The following is a 22,060-nucleotide window of genomic DNA, read 5'->3' as shown; positions in this document are numbered from 1 at the left end:
CTTGTAGTGCACTGAGCTGCTTGTGTGGGCGAGGAGCTTACTTTTTAAATGCTTTATGGAAGGCACAAATTCTCCAAGGTGTTTTATGTGGCAAGCTGAAGATGTAATGTAATAACAACAAATAGCTGAGGGGTTATTCGGGGGAAAGTTTGCCTCACTGCAGAAATGCAGAAGAATGTGATGGAAAATCCAAATTACCTGTGCATGGCACCCCCAAAAGGATGAGCCTGTGGCTGTTTTTCATTTGACTCTTGTTATGGTAGAGGCTGATCCAAAAGCCTTTGCTTTCCCCTGTAGCACACAGGGTCACTGGCTGGGGAAACATCTTCCCCTGCTTCCACTGGTACAGGAGAGGCTTCCAGAGCTGATTCAGAGGGTTGGACCCACTGCCCATTTGCACGCTCTGGTTGTGATTGTAATAAACCACGTTACTGTAGAGAAGGGATTTTGTTGTTCCTTCCCAAAGCGCCTGTGCCAAAAGACTGAAAAGTCACATTTCAGGGGAGAAAAAAGAGACAGATTTGATGTTTTTCAAGTCTCTCTAGACATTTTCTGCTCCCACCAGCAATCCCACTGAGTTAGAACAGAAAAGACTGGTTACAAGCCCTGACTCTTCCCACCTGGCAGCTTGTGGGAGCTCATGATGGGAGGCCCTCATCCTCTGAGATTCCGCCTGCGCTGCGTTTCAGCTCCTGGTGCTTCCCAGTAAGTAATTTATGCTGCACAAAGGAGAGGGATTATAAAGGAAATGTGAAATGATTTGTAGCAGAAGTGGCATGAAACGTCATTATAGAGGAGGTGTGGGACTGAGGAACGGAGAGACTCCTCTTCTGTCCTGGCCCATGGTGTTGATTTAATATAGCATTGATTTAATACAGAGTTTTAGCCACATCAGTTCTTCTGCACTCCTTTTCTCCCTTAAGTTACACCATGTCTTTATCAAGCTTTCTGCTCCGATCTCTCCCTGTCTCCATATTTCCTCATCATTCAGGATAACTGGCTCCCAGACACGGACAAACTGCTCTCCAAACAAAACTAACAGGGTATTTTGTGCAAACGCAGTTGGGATGAGCAAACGGGACAGCTCTGAGCTCACTCTCACCTTCTTTTTTGCTCTTTCTTGGCACTGAGATGCTCAGGACTAGGCTTAGACACTTGGAATCATCCCTGAATTATTGGCTCTGCTCTGTATTGCAAATCCACATGATTTAAATACTTGGGTAGGCAGAGACGTGCGTGGGGGTGGCCTCATCCCAACATTGCTCTTTTGCGCTCTGAATTTCTTGTGGACAGTGGCGTTGGCTTTATTTTGCCCTTGATTTAAGTACAGCTGGAAAGGCAGCTTAGACTGCATTTAATAACGAGTCCTTCAACACAGAGAGGTGCAGAAAGTAATTTGTCCCCTTGCCAAGCACCAGGAAGAATGGGCATTTTGTTCTTGGCTTCACGGTGATTTTACCTGGGTGTATTATGGAAAGACAGAAAGACTCGTGCTACTGTTCCCTGCACGCTGTGTTGATTTATTGAAACTGGAGCCTGTGAGTGTGAGTCGCGAGGTCCATTCCGACATGGAATTTCCAGGAGAAATATACAATTGGCCTGGTTATTATTTTTTCCCTCTGCCGTTTGCTTTTGGGCTTGTTTCCAGCTTTTGCACTAAGGAACAAGACTTGAAATTAGTCTTGAGTTTTAACACAACACTGCTTTGCCTTCGTATTCCCAGGGGTTTATTATAAAGTGTCTGAGCTTGTGTTCTTGTTTCATCTCCATCACCGTGCTCACCTGCTCTGAAATAGGTGGTTTCTTCTAGGCTAGGTTGGATGCAGCTTGGAGCAACCTGGTCTAGTGGAAGGTGTCCCTGCTTTGGCAGGGGGTTGGAATTAGATGATATTCAAGGTCCCTTCCAGCCCAAACCAGTCTATGATTAATATATTAATCTGTGATTTTATATAAGATTCTAGAAGCTGAAAAAGACATTGCAAATGCAGGGCTTAGAAATGAGCTGTTCATCAGAGGTAATGGGGCTTGAGGAAGGCACTTGGTGCAGGTTCAACTAAAGCAGCAAAGGAATTACAGAGAGGAGAAACTCCTCCTTGTATGTAAAGTTACCAGAGGAGATTTCACTGGGGTATTAGTCACCTATATAACACATGGGAGAGTTTCAGCTGTACACAGTGAATTATGTCCTCACTTCTTAGGCTTTCTATGATGATCATCACTTAAAATCTACTGCTGTATTATGGAGGGAGGACTTGGGCCAGTGCTGGCTCCCAGTGGCAGCCAGATGTGCAGTGACACTGGGGAGGGCTGGAAGAATGGGACCCTCTCATATCTCAATACAGCCTAATAAAATGTGGGGTGCATTGGCTATGGAAAAACTGACACAGATGAGAAAACCATAGGGAAGGAATTGTTTGGAGACACAGTGCTGTGTCTGAGATCTGGAAAGAGTAAATTCCCTGACAGCAACTGTAGTTATTTCCTCTTTAGCTGTATTAAAGTACCTTAAAAAAAATCCTTCTCTTAATTAAAATTGCTAGCATTCATATATTCTATTTAAATATTTCATTATTTTTAAAGCAAGAAATTCAGGGTGAGTGTTTTGTAGTGATTCTTCCAGACATATCTCCCTGTTAGATACCCAAACTGCTTCTCCTCCAGTTGTAAATAGTTTACTCTTAGAGAACAGCTCTGGTCTCAGCTAGAACTGCAAACCCAGCGGGGTTACGTTATGAACAACCCTTGAATCTGTTCCCATTAACAAATTCCCAACAAATGAATTTGGGATTTGAGCACTGCAATGCTGAGATTTCCTCTGTATTTTGCCATTAGCAGGTTTCTGTTAATTGTTGTTCCACACAGCTATTAACAGTATCTGTGATTGTCAGTTTGCAGCACTTCCACAGGCTGATGGTTCTCCATGGAGAACATATCTGCCTCTTGACGTCTAGTAACTCAGCAAAACACTTCCACACGTGCCTGCCTTGAGACCGGGAGCAGTTGTTTCCCGATGGTTTCTGGTTGGCACGGCAGCAGCGTCTATGCTAAAGGCAGTGGTCCTTGGATGGTGAGCACATGTAGGGCAGGGAGCTGGAGCCGCTGGGGTGGAGAGACCATGGCAACTCAGTGCAGGTCTTCTGTAGTCCTCCCACTTCCCTCTCTTCCAGTTTGATCAATGGCAAAAAGCAGCCTTCCCTCTCTGGTGAAAGATCAGCTCCCAAGTAATGATGTCCAGCTGTACTGACAGAATGTGATTGCTCATCAGTTTGGTTGATGGCTTAATCTGGGGCTGATTAGCATCTTGGAGACCATCCAGATGATCAGAAATGATGCATAATTTTGCTGCAGGCCACAGTTTATTTAACGTTTTAGCATACTCCTGGCTCTTGCTTAGCGGCAGGGACTGTGTTGCGTTGCTCTCCACGAGGCTTGGGTTTGGGGAGGAAGGGTGAAGCCAGGCTCCTGTCCTCAGGAGGAGGGTGTGAGTGGATGGCTTGGCTTTGTGTCACCTGGTTGTAGCTGCAGGGGACGTGGTGGTGGCCAGGGCTTCACCAGACAGAAATGCTGAGCATGCCACTCTCGCCCCTGAGCATCCCTCCCAGCAGAAGTTTGCTGTGCCTTTGGGGTAATGATAAATCCATGCAAGCAATAAAAATCCTCTTCTTCCCCAGAAAGCTGTTTCCTTAAGCAACTGAACACATTTTCTTGCACTTTCAGATCATCACCCCAACAAGGCTTTTTGCCCCAGGGGGTTTGAGGGAGTGGGAGAAAGGACAAAGCCCAGTGGGATGGACACAAGGACAACATCTGTAGCCAGCAGGAAGGCTCAGCTGTGGGTGAGACAGCCCAGCTCCTGCTCAGCAAGGGTTAAAGCTGGAACAGGGACTGCTGGAAGAGTTCAGTTGTTTCACATTAGGCTGGGGCGGCCCTGGCTGCCTTCTGTGCTCTGGGAGCCGGGGGCCGAGTCCCCAGTGTTAAATCTGCGTAACTGATGCCGTACAACTGGCACCAGCCTTGACCACAAGTGGCCGTTAAAATAAACATCCCTGGGCTTAACTGACAGGCAGGCTCAAGGAGAACCAGGCCTGCATGACGGGGAATATTAAATACCCAGCGAGAACCTAACTTCATCAGGCAAACACACACCCCCCCATTGCCGCCGCCCCAGCATCGCCTCAGCCCCGCGGCATCAATGGGTGCAGTGTTTGGGGCAGGCGCGTGTCTCTCCCCAGGGGAGATGGGCTGGTGCCAGTGGTATGGGAATATGTGAGAAATCCAGCCCCAAACCCCAGCCTGGGTAAACACCACGGCAGCAGCACCGGGACCGAGCAGCACGGGCACTGTGGCACCAAGCCGGAGCAAGGGGGCTGCCATCCCTCTTGACTGCTCAGGCTCCGAGCTCCTACTCTGGGATGTTATTTAGTGTTAGGAAAGGAGGTAAAAGGCTTTATTAAAATTGAGACATTTGGCTGAGGTTGGCAGTCTTATTTATAACGATGATTTGCAAGTGCTGCAACTCGGGACAAGTGTGAAGGCTTTATTATGTCCACAGGGATAACAGAGCAACACATTTATTGGGTGGAATTTATCTGTCAATGGGACTTATTTATTTGCTTTAGAAAAGCATAGAAACAAGCAACACTTACAAAACAAGCGAGGGGATTACACAAGTGTGGTACATGATGGACCTTGAGGCGAAAGGATATGAGTGTTCAGATGCACGTGGCTTGGTGCTGGTGGGAGAGACTTGACCCATCCCCTCCAGCGACCTCAGGTCTCTCTCATTTAACACATGCGTGCTTCTGAAAGTCTGTCACGTTTTTGTGCTGGAAGGTAAACCACCAGGGTTATTAATGTAGAACTTCCCATTCCTAAATTGTCCTGAAAAGTATAGGGAGTTAGTATTTTTACCCAAGGAAGGCCTTGAGCAGGATGAGGACATCTAGAACAAGCTCACTTTTGTATTCAGATGTCCAAAGATGCCCAAGCCTGTTTCCTGGCTTTAGCAGAATATTTTTAGCTGTGTCACTGTGTGTATTACTTCCTAGCATATGGTCTTCTCTTTGTAAGGAGTCACTATTTTAACCCTTTCATTTATAAAAACAATAGTTCTTTGAATGGTTTCTGTGGAGGAAGATGAAGTTCCTGTTAAATGGCTGTTGAGGTGCAGCTCATTGGCAAGAAAGAGCAGGACTGGCTGCTGGATTCATCCAACTGTTGAAAGAGTTTAGTCATCACCTCCTGACGGCAAAGAGCTTTCTTGTGAATTGTTTTACTTGTCCTAAATTCTTCCAGTCTGCATCCTTTGTTACTAGGGAGAAAGCTTAAAACAGAAGCAAGCTCTGCTAAGCTTTTGGCTACATCTTTGGCCCAGCTACCTGCTTTTTCCTGCTTTGATGTTTGAGGGGGGCAGAATGGCAGGAGGTGACACTTGCTGCTTCCCAGATTCTCATGCTTTGGCAGATCTTTTTTTCCTTTTTTTTCACTAGGAAACAAACAGGATTATTTTTATTCCGCCCTGCTCTACAAGTGCCCTTAGATGAACAGGAGATGCAGGTCTGAATCCTGTTCTACAGAGCTGGTGCCTCAGACAGAGTAAAGCAATCTGCAGCCTTAGTGTGAGCATCACTAGGTACCCAGTGAAAGGGATGAATAATCTATCTGCGCATTTAAAATGCCCTTTTGACCAAGAATATATCACAGAGACATCTTTTTGCCTGCGTACAGTGTATCCAGGAGCCACACTAATTCAGCTACAGAGAAATAGTGTTTATACCAATGTAGTTTCTAGAGGAGAACAGGGATAAGCTATACACCACATCTTATTTTATCTGTGTATTCGACTTGGATTGAATTGGTGTAACCATTTTGGATTAAGAAACAAATTTACATCTTTGTTATAACCATGCCAGACCTGTCAGTGCATTGGAGAATGTATGTGGCAAAATTGTCAGAGTTACTCTGAAAAATGGGCTGTAAGAACGTGTGAAACAAGATGAGAACATGTGTTAGAAATCCCTATTTCAGTGTCTGAAGCAAAGAGATGAGGTCTAGAGGAGCACAGACATCTTCTGCCTGCTCCAGGTAGTACTTTGGTCTACTTCTCAGTACAGAAGGGTGGAGTAGCTCCATACTCTGTACTTTCTCAAATCCCAAGGACATTTATTTTCATCTTGCCTTTAGTGACCAGGTTATAAAGAAATAAAAATGTATTAATTTGCTGCCACAACAACTAGAGCACAGAGGAGCAGACTTCACTGATGTTACCCACCCCAGAAGCCTTGCCCAGGGCTTCTTAAAGGCTCTGAGCTGTGGCTCTTGGGCTACACACTTATTCCTAATGATGGCCATCCCGTTTTTTTGCAGCTTTCCAATGAAGTGAAGAGTCATTTTGAGGGGGGTTTGTGTTATTTTGGAAGGTTGTTTTAAGTTACAGCTTTATAGGAACACATGGCAGCTCTTTGCACAAACATCCAGGAGGGTGGATGGGACCTGACCTTCTTCAACTTGTTTCACCCTTTCCAGCCTTGCAAAACCAACTGGTCAGTGTTGGCATCCCTCTTTTTGTTTCATTTCAATGTGAAAGTTTCAATTTACATTATTCTCCTCCTTTTTCTGACTTGGCTCAAAGTGTTCTCAGTAAAGCCCAGACTGAGACTTGCAGAGCTTCTCAGCACCAGGATGTCTTCATACTGTACCGTTAGCCCCTTTCCACTCTGTGGATGTTTCATTTCCAACACTGCTCAAACCAGCTGGGTGCTTGAAACACCCACATTTGAGACAGAAGATGCTGATCCCACTGTCTCTTGGGCAGTTGGAGAGTTAAACCAGGCAGCCCATGATGCCAAGTTCCCCCTCCTGCTCCGGGCGCTGGATTTGGCATGGAGCGCCGTGGCGTTCCAGTTTGCAGAATTCAAATGACCATCCAGGTAGTCGGTTCCTAATGGCACAATTTACCCTTTGTGAACACGTTTTATGAAAGATCCCACTGTTTGTCTCAAGCTATGGAAAAAAAAAAAAAGCCCCAAACTAACCCAAGTGTAAATGTCCAGGCCACGAAACTGCCTAATGCAAACACAGGCACGAGCCGGCGCTTTGCTGGCGTTCGCTGCCCATGGGTTTTGCCCGTGTGTTCCTTGGCCTGGTGCTGAACGATGTATTTATGAGCACACACCAGAAAAAAAGAGCCCTCTGAAGGAGATATGATCCTGGGGTTAGCACTGGACTTTTGAAAGGGGAAAAGAAATGAAGTAATGAGGGCCTTTGGGAGAGCAGCCGCGGTACGCATTTAATCATGAATGGTAGGTTGAAGCCTGGGGTCTCCAGGTCTGCTTGAGCAGGCATAGCCATTGCAAAGATGCTTGAAAAGGTGTTCAGAACGAGCACCCTCTTTCTGCAGCAGAGGATTTGGCTTTCAAGGTACATCCCCAAAGAAGGAGAAGCTTCTGATGGGAGACAGAAACCTTTATTTGGTTCATGCATCCTCATCCCTGTTGTACCTATAGGTTATGGTTGTCCATGTACAGGCAGTGTCCTGGTGCTGCATCTGAAGTTCTCTGCTCATCTGCTGCATCCACAGTTCATAGCAAGCCAGGGAATAACCATGTTTTGAAGCAGTGAGCTCAGCAAAGCAGCCATGTGGGCTCTGTGCTGTCTTGCTGTGTGGTGTTGACTGAATATCCTTTTGTTGGCCCTGGTTTAACACCACAAAGATTTTGATATTATTCCATGGCTGTTATCGACTAGAGCGTGCCAGGAACTCTGCTGGAAAGGTCAGAAAATCCCAGTTAGAGGAAAAGTCTGGCAGAAAAAATACTGTAGTAGAGTGGTCCAGAGAAGACCATACAATTGCCTTTGCAGAGGTCACAGAGGGGAATTATCAGAGGCATGAACAAGGGGATCTTTGTGGTGCCAAAGATCTCAGGGGAAATGGGCTGTGGGACCCAGAGGTCCCATCTGGTCCTGTCTACAACCACCAGCATGGAAGGTGCTGGCTGCTGGGGTGACCCATGCTCTTTGGGGTGAAATGGTGACATCCTTTCCTTCAAAATGTTGTGTTCTTGGGTAGAATGAGGAACTGCATGAGCTTTAGTGTTGGAAACTGTCATCTCAGTCCACTTAATGGTGGAGCTTTGGGTCTTGCAGTGATGGTAAGTGCTTGATGTGGTGTCCTGGCTCTTTTCTGTCCTTTCAAATGCTTATTCCCAGCATGTGTCAGTGTAGCTGTTACCTGCTTTACCTGATAAGGGGGTGCCTAGTGCGAGCTGGCAAATCCATCATCGTGCTCACGTACCAAAGCGATAGCTCTGCCCTGCAGGAGAAAGGGCTTAATGAACCCCAAAGTAATGTGTATTGAAAGAAAATGTAAAATGGCAGAGGCCACATGAATTAAGCAGAGGTATTTTCTAGCTGTCTAGTCTAAGGTTTGGTATCATTTTTCTCTAGGATTACAGGGGCTTTCACCTCATAAATTTGTGCCTGTTTGAGGTCGTTAATCTTTCTTTACATGTTGCCTTGCAATTTTAGAGCTTTGCCACCATCTGGGATCACATTTTAAATGGAGTTTCCACTCAGTACGTTCCTTTTCATGAAATTATTTATATAGAGAGAAATATATAATAAATATATCAGGACTGAGTTGTTTTTAAACATTTTCAGTGCTTTCGCAGGGATTTACCTTGTGTGGAAAAACTTGTCTTCTCTAATAGAGAGCCATAAGAGTGACCAATTAAAGGATCACATTTGCAATATGTTCTTAAATGGCAATTTAAAATATTGGTGAGAGACCTGCCTCGTGATCCACTGGGAAAGGTGAGCTCCATCCGAGAGCCCTGGCCGGGGAACGTGGTTCTGTGTCAGGAAATCTCGAGTATGAGATGCACCGGGAAAGCACCGCCTGATGGCAACTGGCTATCAAACCTGGAGGATTAGATCTTTGGCAGAAGCTCTTCCCTGTGAGGGTGCTGAGGCGCTGGGACAGGGTGCCCAGAGAAGCTGTGGCTGCCCCATCCCTGGCAGTGCTCAAGGCCAGGTTAGACACAGGGGCTTGGAGCAAGCTGCTCTAGCGGAAGGTGTCCCTGTCTGTGGCAGGGGGTTGGAACTGAGTGATCTTAAGGTCCTTTCCAACCCAAACCATTCCATGATTCTAAGGATTGCTTCAGCTCCCCTGTTGCCTTTGGGGTGGGAACTTCATAGTAAGCAGGTATTGCCCTTAGCTCCTGTTTCTTCCAGGCATACCTTCCAGCCTAGTCCACTCCCTAAACCAAGCATGACCCATCTCTGGTCCTCTTAACAAACAAGCCTTCTCCTCAAAGGCAGTAATGTCCCATAGTTGGTTTCACCAGCTTCTTCTGGTCCCACCAGAGCCAAGATGTCTGTTCCAGGCCCTGGTAATTATTTTAAAGGGATTTTGAACAAATAAATAGCCTGAACAGCTCAGTGGTTCCTTGTGTAATTTTAGCTCTGGACCCCTCCAAGAATGTACAGAATAAATAGGTGAATCTGTAACACATCCACAATTAACTCTATGTACAGCCAGCAGCTCAGAGGCACGCTATGGAGGAGTAGTGTCAATAAACAGGTATGCTGTGGGCTGTGGGAATGTGGTCTTTGTTATTGGAGAAGGATGGCTCTGACCAGGAGGTAGGGTGCAGCCTGGAAAAGCAAACAGTGCAGCTATAGATCCCTCTGCCCCCACGCAACATGTTGGAATTCCCAAATCCGTCATTTCTCTGTCCCCCTGGACAAGTCCATCCTCACTGGTGTTAACTCAGGGACTGAGTCATCAAGAGCAGAGCTTGGCTTTGTAGCTGAATGTAAGGGATGTGGCAGGAAGGTTTCACCTCCGCTGGTAACTTTGCAAGCGCAACTTTGTGAACAGGGCAAAAAAAGAATTCCTTGGGATGTTCTATGACACCGAGGCATGAAATTGCACAGCAGAGTTTTCTCCCAAGCCCCTTTCCCCTCCGGCGTGTGCAGCCTCATGTGCAGCCATCACTCCCCAAGAAACCCAAGGCCCAGACGTGAATCATTTCTCTGATTTTTCATGCTTTTAACTTTTCATTGCTGAGGCTTCGCTCAGCCGGCAGCAGGAGGGACCTGTTTCAGCTTTGAAAGCCCTTAGACAGAGGGAATGGTCGGGGAAAGGAGTTAAAAATGAAACAGCAGATTTATATATATAAAAAGTAAAAATATATGTTCTCCATCTGAAGTTTATTTAGGTCCTTTGGGAGAGTGGCGCGGCACTACGTCTCTACTAAATTGCCAACATTTTATGGTCGTGCTGGCACCGAGTCAAACACACATCTCCTTGGCTTGGGTTGCTGTCTTAAAGCAGGCAGATTCCAGTATGTTTTTCTATGAACTGAATATTACTATTGACTGGACAAGGGAAGCTCTGCCCAGCAAGGACATGCAGGGAACTTTTCAATACATCTATCAAGACTTAGTTATTTTGATGTTGCGTTACTGAAGAGCCAGCCCCTTGTGACCCACTCAGACATTAGATCTGTGCATTGTAAAATAAATACAACTTTTTCATTTATTTCTTAGGAATTTATTTTGATTGGAATCGTATTAATAAGTGGAAAGCTTCAAAGGGCCTATTTTTAACTGGTTAGCTGTTGTGTATGAAGTATGTGAGCACGCATGTGGAAGCCTTGCACATGAATGTGTGTATAAAATATACACAGCACAGGGTACCGCTGGGGCTTACACAAGAGGCTGAGCAGTTTGCTGCTCAATTTCCTTTCAAAACCCTTGCCTACATGTGTATCTTCATGCAAAATCACTGTGGTGTTCATCAATCAAGGCTGCTGTGCACGTAGAGCTCCTACCACAAAAGCCTCACCATGAGGAAGCAGCAGCTCTCCATCATCTCCCCCTGTTATGAGGAAGGGTGTTTTGCAGTTGCTGGTTACTGTAGTGCAAGAGATGGTCTGACTCCAGTCAAGACACGCGTCTTCCCACACTTCCCAGCAGCTGTGAGTGACCCAGTTTATCTCCTCTCTGCCTCCTGCTCTCCTGCACAGGGCTGAGAAGCCGTTTCTGCTTGGGTTTGGGAACGTGGAGCTTTGATCTGCAGATGCGTAAGGAGGAAGGGTCAAGATCTGAAGCAGAATAGGCTGGCAGGGAAACAGTCTGTTGGATCATGTTGATCAAATTATGCTCTGTGATGGAGAATCCTTTTTATGTTTTGGTCCAAAGTACAAGAGAATCAAGAGCTTTTCTTTGATGAGTTCATGCCTCAGTGCCTTGGGAAGCTGGGGAACTTGTGCTTTACAGTTCATCTTTACCTTCCACAAACGCTCAGGAAAACCTTCAGAGCACCTCACAGCCTGGTTTTCCAGGGTTGTCTTAGGTTTGTAGGATAGTTTGGTTTGGAAGGGACCTTCAGGGGTCATCTAGTCCAACCCCATCCAGTGAGCAAGGACATTCTTCACACCTTTCTTCTTGTGCCAGAGGCTTCCCTCCCTTTTGACTGTTGGAGCCTCCGGTGCCCTCAAGCTGTTACTGCAGTGTTCATTGTGCCAAGTTAATCCTATTTCTTTTGACCAAATAGCTGCTTCCTCTCATCATTTATTCATATTTGCTCTTGTTCCATTTCCTTTTGTTTTTCAAGATTTTTCTGCCATTAGGTGCACTCGGATTTGAGCACTTTGGTTAAATAGGTGCCTTTCAATGGCAGAAGAAATGATAGCATCTACAGTGTGTAGGAATATTAGGGCTTGCTTTGTTATTCACCCGGATTTCTGTGACAGGCACCCAGGGGGTGTTTTGAAAGGCTGTCCTTAGTGTTGTTTTAATACTAATGCCAAGTATACTTTGGGTTATCTGAATCGATAAATAATTTGAGTTTACCTTAAACAAACAGGTAGAATAATAGAGTTGTTGTTCACCTTTTTGAAGCTGATTCGTTCAGAACTTGCTACTGGTCTTTGAAAGGTGCATTGTGAGTTTGAACTGTTGAGGTGCTTGGACAAGCGAGCAGATAAAACAGAGGCTCCCAAAGCTCTGACGTGGTTTACTGTGAAGGAAGGTAAAAACCCATCATTGGAAAGGATAAAACTTACTTGATGTATCTCTGGGCTTCTTCTCATTTGTGATGTTGAGCAGGGTCTTCCCTGTCCAACATCATGCTTACGTGCGTGAGAGTTGTGCCACTTACACTGTAGGAATAACATCCCCAGCCCTGCCTGAGCAGTGGGTTGTTCAAGGACAATGTGGGGCTTGTTTTCACACACACGTATAGGAGACCTGGAGCTTTCCTTAGGCTAGGCTGGGATATCTAACAGTGGGATTAAATACTCTGTCGAAGTTTATGTAATACCACACCAATAAGGAGGCTGAGAGGAGACCATGTGCATTTACAGTCCCAGAGAAGAGCGTTTACTCTGGTGTATAATAGCCTTCTGTTGGGTTTTAGTAGCGTATAGTTTAGTAAATTAGGAGTCTTCAGGTACTTAGCACTTTAATGGTTCTCACTAAGAACATAATTAAACCATAGACCCCTTAGGGAGAAAACCCCGGTTTATTGTGCGTATTTTTAGACTCTGTTCCCAGCCCTCATAAAACCTGGTCGATACAAGCCAGAGAACATGCCTTAGCTGGTGACCCCCAATTCATGCAGCCCCCCCGAGTGTCTCCCCGCAGTCACACATTACAAATCTGCCCTGTGAATTATGGAATTAATTTTCCCCCATCTGAGTTCCAACCCCATTTGCAGCGCAGTGTTTCTCCGGCTGCGGGAGGTGTGAGGGAGGCAGAAGGTTTATGATGTTGCACCTTGTGCTGACACATAAAGCTGGGCTTTGCTAATCGCTTTTTGATTTAAAAACATTTTATGTTTCACAGAGGTAGCCAGAAACGGGGCTTGTTGGAGGCAAGGGCTCTGCTCTGTTCCTCTCTGACTTGGGCTTGCTTATTTACCCGCATCTGACTTGGAGCCGCGTGATTCTGTGCCTGTGTGTCAGGAATTCACAGTTCTCAATGCAGGGAAACTCCTGGCTGCTTCCTTGAATGCTTCTCCTTGCAAAGCAGCCACAAAGCAAAGTGTAAAGCTCAAAATCCCCAGTGAAACCAGGAGGTGAAGTGATCCTGGAATGCTTTTCCCTCCTCCCAGCCTTTGACACATTGCCTCCGACACCGCTGCGATGTTTCCATAGGACAAGAAACCTGGAGAGGGGTTTTTGACAAGGGCCTGTAAGGACAGAACAAGGGGAATGGCTTTAATCTGCCAGAGGGGAGACTGAGCTGAGCTCTTAGGCAGAAGCTGTTCCCTGTGAGGGTGCTGAGGCACTGGCACAGGGTGCCCAGAGAAGCTGTGGCTGCCCCATCCCTGGCAGCGTTCAAGGCCAGGTTGGACACAAGGGCTTGGAGGAAGCTGCTCCAGTGGAAGGGGTCCCTGCCTGTGGCAGGGACTGGACCCAAATGAGCTTTAAGGTCCCTTCCAACCCAAACCAGTCTGGGATTCTATGGTACGAGTACACTTGGAGAGCACTAAGCATGCCTGCATTGGGCATGTTTCCTCTCTAACCTCAGCATTGTGCTTCAGGTGCTCTCCCCAGCCCCATCTGGGTGCAGTGGGACCCACTGGACAGGATGTTGGGTGCCCCAGCACCCGTGGGCAGTGGTCAGCTCGCATGTAAAAAGACCCCATAAAGCTTTCCAGCATCACAGGTGCCTGTGTGCAGCAGGGTGGTGATTCACACGTCGCTCTGGGTCTTTGCTCTTGTCTCAGCTCCCCTTCCCGAGTAAACACAGCTTTCTTCCTGGGAAACGGGTGCTGTGCTGCACCCGTGGCTCACAGCATCTGGAAGGCATTGGGAGGAACACACACACACACACACACACAGAGTGCTCTCCTCCCCCAGCAGCCTTCTAATGAATTTCTGATACATGTGAATCCCTTCTCTATCACTGTGTCTTGTTTTACACAGTCAAGGTTTACATGCAGAGCAGTGGTGGGGAGGAAGGGTCCCAGCACTGCTCTTATCAAAGTGTTTCTCTCCCTCTGTAGAAGCAAACGCTGAGGACCTGTGTGTTATTTGTGGTGTATCTGCTGCTGGTTTAGACTTCAGTCTTGCTTGTCATTTGAGTTATCTTGCCTGTCTCACAGCATTGCCCCCTGACTCTGTGATTGTGTTGGTGCTGATAGGGTGAAGGATGGCGATGCTATAGCACCTGGGAGTGAATTATTAACCCACACCAGGTTTCTGTGCTTTGCTTCTCCCTTTTCCCCATTTCTGCTTCAGGTTAAGAATTAGGCTGCTGCTAAAATCATGCTCCCATGCTGGCCCAAATGTGGCTGCTACGTGAGTCCAGTCCAAGAACTTCCTTCTGCTTGCAGGAACAACCCAGAGAAGCTGTGACTGCCCCATCCCTGGCAGTGTTCAAGGCCAGGTTGGACACAGGGGCTTGGAGCACCCTGCTCTAGTGGAAGGTGTCCCTGCCTGTGGCAGAGGACTGGAACTGGATAAGCTTTAAGGTCTTTTCCAACCCAAACCATTTTAGGACCAGAGGCAAGATTTTTCTTTCTGCCCTTAAGCACAGCAGATTTGGGGGTGATACCTCGAGTCCCAGCCCAAATCAACAAGGAGTGTTTGATGGTTGCAATTGGCTTTGATAGACAAGGGCATCAGCGTGATCATGTGATGGAGAGGAAGCGGATTTGGGAACCAAATGGCATGTTCAATAGCTCAGGATGGTCTTTGCTTGAACATTAAACAGTGTCAGCCCAGCCCTGCAAAGCCAAAATCAAATGAATAACTGCTCAGTGCCATCACAGGATGAGATTTAATGACACATATAGGTATGTGATTAAATGTGTAATGCTGCCTATTCTTCATGGTCCCCAGGTGTCAATGGGGAAACTAGCAGGAGGAGAAGCAGGAATGCCACCTTCCTGCAGCTCCAGTGTGTTGGGATCAGGCAGTTACACGCCGGAAACCAGCTCATCTCAGGCTAAATGCTACAACCTGTAGGCCTGATCCCTCATCTAGGTCAGTTTTCCTTAAAAATTAGAGCAGCAGAAGCCAAGGAAGCAACCTGCCTTTTTGGAAGGATAAAAGCATTTCTCAGCAATTTGGGATCAAGGTAAAAAAATCTCTGTGTGAGCCTCCCTGATGTTCTGGGAATGCTCAGGGCAGTCCAACAAGCACATTAACTCAAAACAGGTCCCATGTGAAGGGGAAGGACCCTCAGTGGCACCCGGGGGTCTGCCCTGACCTCCCACCCTCTTGCTGGAGTGGACTTGGCAGAGCTCCGTGACCCCGACACCGCTCCATCCGGCGCTGCTGTCCGAGGAAGGAAGGATGCGGTCTCCTGTCCTAAGGGGTTACAGCAGCCTCAAACCCATATAAAGCAACAACTTTATTAATCCCAGCTTTGCTAATAAGGAATTACAATAGTTGTGGGATTTGGCAGTGGAAGCACGCTTGGTTGCCATGCATAGTACAGTATTTCCCCTGTTTTGTTTGTATTTTTGATTTAACTACAAATAATTTAAAGATGTGTTGTGTCTCCTTCAATTAAAATTTGTGTCTCCATCCTCTTATTTTTTTCTTATCACAGCTTTAAAACAATTCCAGTGGATTTGAGCTTCTCAGATATGCAAAGATAAATTGAAATTTTAATTTTGAAATTAAAACCTTCATTCTTTATGCTGAAGTGGCAGAATTTCCTTGGTGGGGGACAGTTATTGACATATCAGGGTTTGGGTTTATTTCCTTTGTGAAGTTTGCAGCTTTATTATCCTGGAGGGAAGATCTCCCAGTGTCAAAAAATGTCAGGCTGATAGAAGAATAATATTGTCACAAGGCCAGTATGTAAATACCTTAACCAGGATAGCATGTTTAGAGGCATTGTGCTTCCCTCTCCCCAATTACAAGTTTGGAAAGCAGCTCCACCACTACATTTATTTCAAATTCAAACATTTTGAAAGGATATCTCCTAGGTTTGGAAATCTGGTTTCCATTCCTGCCTCCCTCTGACCTACTGTGTGACCCTCAGAAAATCTTTCCCTCAGTTTCTGTATCTGCTTAACTGCTCTGATGCTCTGCAGCGCTCATGCAGAGCAACTGAACATCCGTCGGGGTCGAGCTACGTGTAACGTTTCAGTATTAAATAGTGCTTTAATTTAATATAACTGGGGTTCAGTTGTGAAAAAAGAGAGAATTGGAACTCTTGCTTTTTAAAAGATCTTTTGGCTTAAAGATTCCTTGGGTTGCATGAAAAAAAAATGAATTAAGTAATTTTGTCTAACGAGAAATGAGTGCCCAGAGGCAAAGGTTGATTCTCCTGTGAGTAAACATGGGGAAAGAAATAAGGGAAAAGGCCAAGAGCTCTGTAGCTCCCTCAATAATGAGCGTTGGATGGGGCTTGATTCTCTTCCTCTCCATCTTTCAGACGCAGCCAGTGCCCAACCCTATTGCCTACTTTATGCATCGCTCACCATGGTGGTTTCATCGCTTCGAGACCTTGGTCAATCACTTCATTGAGCTGGTGGTGCCATTCTTCCTGTTCCTGGGGCGGCGGATGTGCATCGTGCATGGCCTCCTGCAGATCCTTTTCCAGGTGAGTTGCTTCTGGGTTGGATTCCAAAGGATCACATCTTCACCCAGGACGGAGCAGAGAGAGTTGGAAGCCTGTAACATCTCTCCTGCTTCCTGTGCTTCTTGCCTAGCTGTGGGGCAGGCTGGAACTTGGGTGACCAAGGTGTACACACTGTCCTCACATGAGGATGTGGGCACATGTGGGGCTCCTGGAGCAGCATCCAAAGGAACTGACTCAAGTGCCAGGTCAAGGGTTCAGGCTCAAGTGAATCAAGATGATTCACAGCTCTGAGCTGTTGGCTCTCAGGTGGTTTGCACTGGTGTGACTGCTCATAGTGTGTTTCTGGAGGTTCAGCTGCTGGTTTGGTTTCTGCTCATATGGATGGCAGAGAAATGTCAGCCCAGGACGGCTGGGATGAATACTTGCAATCTCTCCAAAAGCTAATTTTTATAGACATCATTCACCCTTTGAAGGGATTTATGTACATATATATACATTTAACATTCCAGGGCTGTTCTTTATCTCTGAAGATGTTTGAACTGGTTTTTTACAACCACCAGATTTTCTGAGGCAGGGTTCGTAGTGAAAATAACGGCATTTATATTCCAGTTGCTTTTGGGGTGTTGGGTGGTTTTTGCACATGAAATAAATAAATCTACATCGAAGTCAGAGGACAGAAGCTCCTGTATGTGTACCTCACAGAGATGCCCACTCTTTCTTCCGAAACATGTCTCGTTGTGTGCAGATACCCCTGAACATACAGCTTGTGCCTCTGCACCCTCAGCACACCTTTTGGCATTGGGTTTGGTTTGTTGGGATGGATCTTCTCAGGCAGCTGGAGGTCCTGGCAGTGGGGCAGAAGAGGTCTGACTCAAATATGTCTCTGAGCATTGCACCATGTGGTGCCAGTTGTGTTTGTGACAGGCATCGCTGAGGTTTTGAGTGTCACTGGAGGGATATCTTCAGCCCAACCATAAAAACACTGCTCTTTTGTCTCATGGGCAAAACAAAACATCCAGTCTCTTGTCATCTGCTTGTTGCAGAAGCAGGCAGATATTGAGACATGGTGGAGATCAGATAGCAAGCAGGAATTGTGAGTAGAAATACTTTTGTGTATACGGAGGTGTAGGGAAGGTGGCACAGGCTCATTCTAGGGTGGGTGGACCCAGAAATAAGCAGAACACAGCGAGTGGCCTACCAGAAAACAAAGCCACATTACCAAATTCCATGCTTTGGCACAGCTTCTCTGTTTTGGGGCAGGGCAGAATGTCATAGAGTCAGTCTGGTTTGCACTAGAAGGGACCTTAAAGCTCCTCCAGCTCCAACCCCTGCCACGGGCAGGGGCACCTTCCACTAGAGCAGCTTGCTCCAAGCCCCTGTGTCCAACCTGGCCTTGAACACTGCCAGGGATGGGGCAGCCACAGCTTCTCTGGGCACCCTGTGCCAGCGCCTCAGCACCCCCATAGTGAAGACATCCTCACCTCCAGCACCCACATGGCTCCTCTGAGGGTCCCTAATGAGCAGCAGGAGTGTTTGTATGCCGGGGGACTTCAGACGGAGCCAGTGGGATCTGAGAAAACCCAACTACATCCAGTAAAGGCTCATAATGGCATATTGTAAATGCATGCATCTAACCACCCTTTAACTGGTGCTTTATTGATAGTTTGCAATTACTGACTTATTTCTATCATGAGGGGAGTCTGCAAGGGAGAAAAAGGTCCCAGTGTAAAATGCAGCTCTGGTGCATTTATAGCATTTCAACAAAAACCTGTTTATTTAATATTTACTGCCCTTTTCTTCATTCAGAATGACTTTTATTGACAATACTCCTGCTCTGCAAAGGAAGCAATAAAGTTTAATGTTGATATACCACTTAATTCTGCTTTTCAAGATTTGAATTGACATTACATACAAGTTTTATTGGACATTTTATAATTGTTATTGGAGTCATGGTGGCTAGGTTGAGTAAGTGTGTTTTTCCAGATTCCAACTGGCATGGAGAATATTGCTTTGTCAGGAACCCAAAAAAGTGGTGCTTTAAAGGAAAAAGTCTCTCTTTTTTTGAAGTGTGAACTTATTCTTCTTGCCTAGTTCATGGTTGTAAGGAAAAAGGCTTAGTGAGCTTGGAAACGTCAGAGAGGAGGGGCTTGGCAGCCTGCTGGAGCAGGAGGATGGATGGCTGTTCCCCACTGGATTCCACTGGGGTTGTGCTGGTTGTGCTATAGGGAGAATGTGCTGGTCCCAGTGTGCCAGATCATCCTGGGTCTCCTCCTGTGCAGGAGATTTGGGATATGATGACTGAAACTTGCACTATGTAGGTGCATCCCTTCACCATCCCCATCCCGTGCTCACCCCCCCACCCATGTCCTCACCAGACCCAAACCAGGGAGCCTGAGGAGCTGGGACACCATGGGTTTGGAGCTTCGTGTACACTGATGCTACTGTGATCTGTTTTGGGACTGCCTGCTATGATACCCTGTAGCTGGAGCTTCCGGAAATCTCCCCCTTTGGCTGCTTTTCCTCATAGAGAAGTTTGGGTTGGAAAGGACCCTAAGATCATCCAGCTCCAACCCCTGCCATGGGCAGGGACACCTTCCACTAGAGCAGCTTGCTCCAAGCCCCTGTGTCCAACCTGGCCTTGAACACTGTCAGGGATGGGGCAGCCACAGGTTCTCTGGGGACCCTGAACCAGCGCCTCAGCACCCTCACAGGGAAGAGCTTCTTCCTTATACCTAACTAAATGTCCCCTGTTTCAGTTTGAATCCATCACCTCTTGTCCTGTCACTACAGTCCCCGATGAAGAGCCCCTCTCCAGCATCCTTGTAGGCCCCGTTCATACTAGAAGGCTGCTCTGAGGTCTCCACACAGTTTTCTCCATACTGAACAGCCCCAATTTTGATCTTGAATAAATCAGAGTTTTACTTACTTCAAGTCTCTCAATATAAATAGTCTTTGCTTATAAAAAAAGCAACACACATAATCAAGGAGTGGGTTGAAAGCTGGCCAGTTCCCATTAGCAAAATCATTATTTATTGTCACTAACCACCAGACTTGGGGAGGGCTTTGTGATTTACAGCTGTGGGTGTAGTTTTTGCAGGACATCTGCACACAGAGAGATTCTCAATCGCATAGCAGGGCCCAGAAACATGTTTACCAGGATCAAAGGTGAGTGGAGAGAAAATGTCATCCAAGATTTTACAGCCAGGCTCCATCAGCCCCATTCCATATGTCCCAAAAGTGAAGCCTCCCAAACTCCCATCTGCACAGGTTGACATCACCCCGTAAAGCATCTTTCTTGCAGTACTTTGGGTTTCTGAGTCCCAAAGTAGTGCATTGACCCATCCCACCTGCAAGGGAGCCTGTTCAAAAGATCTCAGCTGGCATTAAAGCATTAGCAGATGATGGTGGCAAAGGCTCCCCTTTAGACTGTCTGTGCTGCGAGCATCCTTTGGCATTTAGAAAGAAATCTTAGATGAAGGGCAGGCATTTAGAAAGAAATCTTAGATGAAGGGCAGCCAATTACAGAGGATCTCCAAGGCAAATACACAGCATTGTTTCACAGAAACATTCTTTCTAGCATTTACAGTATGTCGAAATCCAAATGTAACTCAGAAATTAACCTAAATGGACGTTTAACTTTTCAGCATCGTTAGGGATTTATTGTAAGCAGGTGCCAGACTTGACGTGCTGAGCAGCACTGCTGCAAAGCAATTCTCTGCCAGGAATAAAGCTGGACGGGAGACTTGTAACTCGGCTCCTTCCCTTCTCCGCTCTGTGCTCCAGCCCCATAAAACCAGGCTGGTGAGAAATGGCAACTCAGAGCCACAAAAACCTCCCAGTAAGCCTGAAGTGGAGTTTGCCCTTTGCTCATGTATAACCAAGGGTCCATAGAGGTTTTCAGAGTATTTTGCTACCACTTACTATCATCCTTCCTGAGGAGTAAAGGTACACTTTGTAGTACTATGTAGAGGCACAACTGTGTTTGGCAGGATGCTCATGGCTTGAGCTGGATGTCTGCATCCCCTGCTTAGGCTTAAACTTCCAGGGCTGGGGTTGGGGGTTTGGACATCTTGTCTGATTCTGAGAATAGGGTTGTTTTCACTGAAAGTCTCTTGACTTGTCTATGATAGTGGCTGTTGAATGTGATGTTCACTTAATGGGATAGAAGTCCAGCTGCAGGTGGTCACAGTGGCCAGTGTTTTACAGGTCACATTGATGAATGATTCTTTCATTTTGAGTCTGATGGTGCCACTTGGCTGATTTTGTGATGATGTTGGGGTCTGTGCCTCAAAAACGTACATGTAAATCTGAAACATCCCAATGTTCAGGAGGAAATCAAATTCAAAACATGGTTGTTATATGTGGAGGGGGAAGAAGAGGTCTTGGAGGGTCTTGCAGACCACAGGTGAGGTCTGGACCGTGTTATTCTTGGTTCTGTAAAAGCATCAAGCTGGAGCCTGCCCATGCCCTAAGGACCTTGTGGTTTTTAGGAGGAGGGAGGATGAAAGTGCAAGTCCTTTCCCCTGCCTGCAGGTCACTGGTGTAGGACCTCTTCCCACCGCACCGCCTACAAGATGTTGCATCCTCTCCCTGTGTCCGTGGGTCCATCCCTGCTCAGCCACTGGAGAGAGCTGAGTTCCAGCATCCATGAGTGAAACCGGAGAGAGTGTGAGCTACGGCCTCGCTGCTCGGTGGGTGTTTGGCTGGAGCTGGCTCCTAAAGCCCTGAAGCTGCATGTTTTTCACGACGTCTAACACACAGCTTACAGCAGCACACGTAGTTCTTGGCTCCTTAAGCCAGGCAGTAAAATTACACAGCTTGGCAAACGAGTTGATGAGGGGAAGCGAGAGGAAAGCCAAAAAGCCAGGAAAAAGCCACCTTGCCCCTGTGAGCTGGCAGGTAGAGCTGGGTTAGAGGGCATGGCAAGAAGCACCCAATGGGAGGGGGGATGAGGCTTCTTACAGGCATGGGGTCCTTTCAGCTCTTCCAGATGGGAAGGAGCTTCAATGGCACAAAGGTAAAATCCATTAATAATTAAATAGTAAATGGAAAGTATACAAAGACAGGCTGAGAAAATTGGGGCTGGAGAAGAGAAGCAGCATGGAGACATCAGAGCAGCTTCCAGTGTCTGAAGGGGACTACAAGGATGCTGGAGAGGGACTCTTCGTTACAGACTGTAGTGACAGGACAAAGGGTGATGAGTTCAAGAGAAATTCTTTATTGTGAGGGTGCTGAGGCGTTGGCACAGGGTACCCAGAGAAGCTGTGGCTACCTCATCCCTGGCAGTGCTCAAGGCCAGGTTGGACACAGGGGCTTGGAGCAAGCTGCTCCTGTGGCAGGGGTTGGAACTGGATGAGCTGTAAGCTCCCTTCCAACCCAAGCCATTCTGTGATTCTGTTCTGTTGGAAAGGCAGGGTCATTCCTTGGTGCTCCTCAGGGTCATAGTCCTCTAGACACAGTTTGGAGTTTTGAGGATGTGGGGAGTGTTTTAGGCCTTCAGATCCCTTTG

The 22,060-nt window shown here is 46.7% G+C and overlaps 1 protein-coding gene across 4 annotated transcripts in view; it reads left to right on the top strand.

Annotated features, from left to right (window-relative positions):
• Positions 1 to 22,060, top strand: part of LMF1 (lipase maturation factor 1) — a 185,141-nt gene that overhangs the window by 108,857 nt on the left and 54,224 nt on the right. For all 4 annotated transcript variants that reach the window (XM_061349227.1, XM_061349225.1, XM_061349226.1 and 1 more), the window contains one exon: positions 16,405 to 16,572. In XM_061349227.1, coding sequence (XP_061205211.1) covers positions 16,405 to 16,572 — 168 coding nt within the window. The remainder of the gene's footprint in view (positions 1 to 16,404; positions 16,573 to 22,060) is intronic.

The sequence above is a fragment of the Neopsephotus bourkii genome, unplaced genomic scaffold (genome assembly GCF_033783945.1).
Source record: "Neopsephotus bourkii isolate Nb327-2 ecotype Australia unplaced genomic scaffold, CSIRO-AGI_Nbou_v1 NB_384, whole genome shotgun sequence".
NCBI classification, from domain to species: Eukaryota; Metazoa; Chordata; class Aves; order Psittaciformes; family Psittacidae; genus Neopsephotus; species Neopsephotus bourkii.
Note: the sequence above shows the minus strand (reverse complement) of the source record. Positions and strands in the feature narration are given on the sequence as shown.